Raw genomic sequence first — 6,552 nt, 5'->3', positions numbered from 1 at the left:
ACACAACAAGAAATAAACGGGTTTGAGTTGAGTTTTTCAATCCGCCAACCCATTTATTAAAATATGTCATATATGGGTTTCTTAAAAAAATATATTGGTTGACCCGTCAACTGTTTAGAATTTTAATAAAAAAAAATTATATATTTTTTTTAATGTATTAAGACTTAAGTATTATACAGTCTATACACTAGGATAAGATGTCATTGACCATTTGACCCGTGCAACACTTTTGTGGTTTGGATTTTATATTAAGGTTGTAGTTTGAACATCTCTCTATGAATGTTTTTAATTTTCATTTGGATGTTTAACACTTAATTGTCTAAAAGTCGGATATATTTGCATCAAAAATTTATTCATGTTTAATTATCAATTTTATTTATGAATCTAACCCACGAACACGACACAATTGTTAGGCCTACTCTTATTGTATTGTAATTTTTTTTTTCTTATTTCTATTTTGAGATTTCAGGAATGTTATCCGAATTTATTGAACACCCACAACCAATCTATTTTATACAAAATAAAAACAAATATATTCTCATCAAAATCTCACTTATATTACCATACAATTCTAAATAACAAAAAAACTCACTTGTATATTTGAAATTAATTACTTACAAGTAACTATTATGACTACTACATGCTATCATATCTTTATTACAGATCAAGCAAATGAGACCCATAAAATGTAAACACAAAATCAACAAAACAAAATTGATCTAAATTTTTATTGGAATTTATAATGTTTGAATGCATGTAGAAAAAATTAAAATAATTGTTCATCAATTTGAACTACCAATAGCAAGTGGATATTCGTGGGGCTGAAGAGCACCCTCAAGATGCTTCACAGCACTGTCGTAATTAACAAAACCCATGAACCAAAACTCGTGATTATCAACTGATATAACTTGAATGTACTTTTCAGCAGCATTTGTTTTGCTTCTAGAAGGTCGAACAGTTTTTAGTTGAAGTAATGGAATCACAACCTAATTTTTTATTACATAAAATGTTAACGTTAGTTAAATTTTAAAAAAAAAAATCAAAAAGTCGAAAAATGGCTACCATTTCATGAAGTTATCCCAAATTATAACTTTCACTACCATAACAAGGTAATTTTTCATGTTATAAAATCCTAATAAGAAGAAATAGAAAAAGTCAAAAGTAAAATTTTATAATAGAAAGCAATAAAATTATGATGCTATAATACACAAATAAATGAAAGTAGATTGTTATTTTATTTAGAAAACGTTTTCAAAAACATAATTGAGTTTTCAGTTTTCGTTTTCAATGAAAATTAAAAAAAACGTGTTTGGATGAAACCGATGGAGTTTTTATTTTCCATTTTAGAAATTTTGGAAAACTGTTAAAAATCACTTTTTTAATTTACATATAATTTGGAAAACAGAAAACTTTCATTTTCTTGGAAAAATTATTGAAAATTGAATCAATTTGAAATTTTTATTTTCATTTGAAAATTTTCATGGAAAAATTAAAAATTTTCTGCAACCAAATGCAACTCTAAGGGTGCATTTGGTTGTGGAAAATTTTCCAGTTTCTAGGAAATTTTTTCAAGAAAAACGGAAATTTTGAAAACGCGTTTGGTTCGTTCAGTTTTCTAAGAAAATGAAAATTTTCAGTTTTTCAAATTGTATGTAAATTAGAAAAGTGATTTTTATAGTTTTTCAAAGTTTTCCAAATTTCTAAGATGGAAAATGAAAACTCAACCTTATTTTCTGAAAACATTTTCATAGAAAATGAAAACAGTTTTCTACAGCCAAACGCACCTTAAACCTTTTAATAATGAGTTTGTGTGACCCAGTGGCAGATCCACGCAAATTAACAGAATCCCATCATACATAAAATGATAAAAGATTAAAATTCTGAAAATTTGAGACTTTTTAACAAACAAAGGTACAAAAAAGGGGATTTGCAGCAAAAGAGATATAGTTGGAGGGTTTTTTTTTAGTGACATTATACACTTCCAATTTGAGACTATTTTATTACTGTTTAATGACAATAGAAAAAGAAAAAGATGGGTACCTTGTAATAGCTCCATTTCTTCTCTTCACCAACTTTATATGGAAGTGGATTATCACTACAAAACGCGAATTTTGCAGTGGAAAGGTAGAGTACTCCAATAACCGGGCCCGCAGAAGTGGATAAGTAACATGCATATGATTTCAGAAGTCGCTCTTCTGGAATTGTTTGGAATGTTGTTCTAAAGATTTTCTCATATCCTCCTTCTGCAAGAACTTTAGTTCCTTGTGCAATTCTTCCAACAGCAGCATCAGTAACACTTGGACCCGTTTTCACTGTTTCAAATTCAAGATTATCATGTCTATAAGAAATTGAACTATTTGACAGATTAGTATTTAATTTGATGTGCCCTAATTTTGTGATAGAAATCATCAGTGGATAAATGCTTCTAGGATGGATAAAGTAAATACGATGAAATCCAATTAATCAAAAGGGAGAAGAAACTCTGAAACTTACAGTGTTGCCACATATCTCCAGCATATTCTTGCCCCTTCTTTGTTGCGTCAGCAGCCTTCTTCGCCCATCTCCTAAACAGAACCCTAACCGAGTCCATTGAATCTGCCAACAAAAATGCCATGGATTTGTATTAAAATTTTGAAATGATAACAAATACGAATTACATTCGGATGCAAACTCACTCTTTGTGGAGGATTCCCGCACGGGAGCAGCGGTCACATAAGGATTGGAAGCTTCGGGCGCAGTAATGGCGCTACCTCCGGAAATAGCGCTTGGACCTTGCGATGGCGTTGATGCGGCGGTCTGCGACGGTTGTTCGGGAGCAGGGGGCACCTCTGGTTGTTTTTCAGGAACGATGGCGACAGATGCAAAATTATCACTGGAAGGGAGGTTTGAAGGGGGAAGGTCATCTTGCTTAGGGTTTGGAGCGTTGTCGCCGGAGTGCGAATCGTCTGGCTTCACCGGCGGTTGCGTTGGATTGGAATCGGATGATTCATTCACCGGCTGTTGCGTTGGATTGGAATTGGATGATTCATTCGGATCCATTGCTGAGTGTGTTATTGAAAAATGAAAGAAACCTGCAAATCGTCAAATTGAGATCTCCAGAAGCTTGGATCCGATTTGAAATGAACGAAGATTCCAAGGGTTTTGATTGTGATAGGACGTTCTCGTTTACATGTTATGAATCGACACCTAGCGGTGCATGTAATCAAACCGTTACTCCAGTCCCATGAATTTTGAAAATTTTAGGTTGAGTGAATTACATTTTGGGTCCCTGGATTTATGATCAACCCACATTTTTGACGATTTACAAAAATAATTTTCATTGTGGTTTCTTATATGACTTTTTCATTTAGCTTGCTATTGCTACATTGGATAAGATATGTTAGCAAAATGGTAAAATACACAACATGTCAGCCGACCCGTCAACTTGTTTATTAAACAAATCACATATGAATTTGTCAAAAAATATATCGGTTAACTCATCAATTCATTTAGAATTTTAATAAGAATAATTATATTTTTTAAATGTATTAAGTATTATTCGTTGGATTGTATGATTAATGTTTATATCTATATTTGTATTAATGTGACTATTAAATTAATACTTGAATTTATCTATGTTTGTATTAATATTTTAGTTTGAATATGTTTCAATAAATGCTTTAAATTTGTATTTGCATTTAGAATTTATTCATGTATAATTATCCATTTTATTTCTGGATTTTGACTCACGAACCCACAAACCCAAAGTTGACCCACGAACCCCAACCTGTGAATCCGTATAAATTAGTGGGTTGACAGGTAGTATATGGGTTTATGTTCCAAACTCGTCAACTCGTGTTCCGCTAACTCGTGACATGTATAGTTAAATGGGTGGTGTCTGGGTTGATATATTTTGACCCGCCAACCCGCGACCCGTCAATCCGAACACAACATGATTGTCAGGCCTACAAAGAATCAAGGCACTTCTTTTTTCTATTTTCATATTTAATTATTGATTTTAAGCTTAGTAACATGTATATAACTATATATATCAGATTAAACAAAAAAAATAGAACAAGTGAACAACATACTTGATACTTCCATTATTGGTGAATATATATATATATATATATATATATATATATATATATATATATATATATATATATATATATATATATATATATATATATATATATAGGAGGGTTCAATTGAGAAAAAAAAGGTTGAGAATGGGAGAATCATTCTCAACCACTCATTTATTTTTGCCGCAAAAGTCTCCGTCGTACCAACGGAAATGGAAAAGGAATAGACATTGTTTTCCAACAAAACATGTTTCCTTAAACTATGCTAAACATTACCTTAATATATACAAAAACATAGTTTTTTCGTGTTTTTTCTTTTTTTTTTTTTTTTTTTTTTTAATTTTTAAGAAGCCATTTTTATCGAAAAATGATTTTAAATATACCAAAATTCATGATTTTTTATTCTCTACAAATAGACATCTATATTGATATAGTTTTAAGATAAAATAATTTTTTATTTTTTTATATTTTCAGTTATCGTTATTCATAAGTGAATAAAAATGAATCAAGTTTTTACTACAGTACATTCGTTATTCACTTATGAATAAAAACTATGATTAATTTTTTTTACAATTTAAGTATCATTTATATATGAATATAGCATATAATAAACATATTATATTCATATTTAAATATTAGACGATGCATTCACTTGTGAATATTATATAGTTTATTCACTTGTGAATATTAGATGATATATTCACTTATGAATATTATATAATATTTTCATATCTGAATATTACGTAGTATTACTTGGTATATCACATGTGAATATTACATAGTATATTCACTTGTGAATATTAGATGATATATTCACTTATGAATATTACACAGTATATTCATATGATATATTCACTTATGAATATTAGATAATATTTTCATATCTGAATATTACGTAGTATCACATTGTATATCACATGTGAATATTACATAGTATATTCACTTGCGAATATTAGATGATATATTCACTTATGAATATTACACAGTATATTCACATATGAATATTACAAGGTATTTTCACAAATATATATAATTTTTATATTTTATTCACATATGAATAACATACAGACTTGCATATTTGTTTTTTTGTTTTAATAATCATATACTGATTCAGGTGAGAAACACATATTCATATATGAATATAACATGGTAATTTAGTTTATGCATTTCATCAAACAGTTGGAGTGCATACAATTTAACTTTTTTAAAAATGTTAAAAACATGATACTTTAACTATTTAAATCTTACAAAATAATAGATTGATAAAGAATTATATGAAATTTAAAAAAAAAAAAAACGATTTGATCTTTTTCTAACCTCAATTTTGAAGTTTTATTTGATAATCGATGTTGAATGGATGATATGAAGTGGATTTTTTGTTGATTATCGATGATGTTGATATAATGACGCTGAGAGTATAATTAATCGTAAATGTTGAAGATTTGATTGTATTCAAGCAGAATTAAAGGTTGGATTAAAAGAACCAAAAATGAATTTTTGCTGTTAACTATTGAATCGTGTTGATAAACATGTTATTGATGAAGATCGATGATTGATTAACACTGGATGATGTTGATGATGGTTTAATTGAAGAAATTTGGATGATTGTTGAAGGTTGGATAAGAAATTTGGATGATGAACGATGAATGGGTTTGAACTGTAATCTAATTCTCTACAAATACGTATTTGAGATTGAAGGTTGTTATCATATTTACAAGTTTGCCACCGTGTCTTTTTATGCTTAGATTAAATGAGTGGCTGAGAATGATTCCCCCATTCTCAACCTTTTTTATTTTCTCAATTGAACCCACCTCTCTCTCTCTCTCTCTCTCTCTCTCTATATATATATATATATATATATATATATATATATATATATATATATATATATATATATATATATATATATATATGAATGAGTTCTATGGAAAACAAATAACTAGGGTAACATGTACCGGAACCAATAATCAAATGACACGTGTCAATTTCTTTCTTCACAAGTAATGTATTGTGGAAGTTATTGTAGAAGTGATGTGTTATCATGTTTTCATTGGTTCAAATATGTGTTGCCCTAATCATTCATTTTCCATATAACTCTTCCCTATATATATATATATATATATATATATATATATATATATATATATATATATATATATATATATATATATATATATATATATCTATATATATATATATATATATATATATATATATTAAATCCCGTGGGGTTTTGGAACAGGAATCTTTAAGGTTTCTAAATTTGACCACGTAACTTTTGCCATTTACATTTTGACCTATAAAATAAAATAAAAAACTCCTGGCCCATGCAAAGTGTTAGGGTGCAAAGTCATGCTTGGATGTAATGTTTTAGGCTTTCCTCTTTGTATGTGTAAATGGGTTGAGTCTTTCCTATAAATAGGAAGTGAGTGACTCCCATTATAAAAAAAAAGAGTCCATATGGAGTGTTAGATTAGAGAGAGAACTT

At 28.9% G+C, this 6,552-nt stretch overlaps 1 protein-coding gene across 1 annotated transcript; it reads right to left on the bottom strand.

The window, feature by feature from the left end:
• Positions 1 to 700: 700 nt before the first annotated feature.
• Positions 701 to 3,202, bottom strand: LOC111913399 (GEM-like protein 1). Its single transcript, XM_023909108.3, has 4 exons — positions 2,676 to 3,202; positions 2,494 to 2,595; positions 2,041 to 2,312; positions 701 to 986 (listed from the first exon to the last, which is right to left on the bottom strand). The coding sequence occupies exons 1-4, from the start codon at positions 3,037 to 3,039 to the stop codon at positions 783 to 785; spliced, it is 942 nt and encodes a 313-aa protein (XP_023764876.1). The 5' UTR covers positions 3,040 to 3,202; the 3' UTR covers positions 701 to 782.
• Positions 3,203 to 6,552: the final 3,350 nt, after the last annotated feature.

The sequence above is a fragment of the Lactuca sativa genome, chromosome 9 (assembly GCF_002870075.4).
Source record: "Lactuca sativa cultivar Salinas chromosome 9, Lsat_Salinas_v11, whole genome shotgun sequence".
Lineage (NCBI taxonomy): Eukaryota > Viridiplantae > Streptophyta > Magnoliopsida > Asterales > Asteraceae > Lactuca > Lactuca sativa.
Note: the sequence above shows the minus strand (reverse complement) of the source record. Positions and strands in the feature narration are given on the sequence as shown.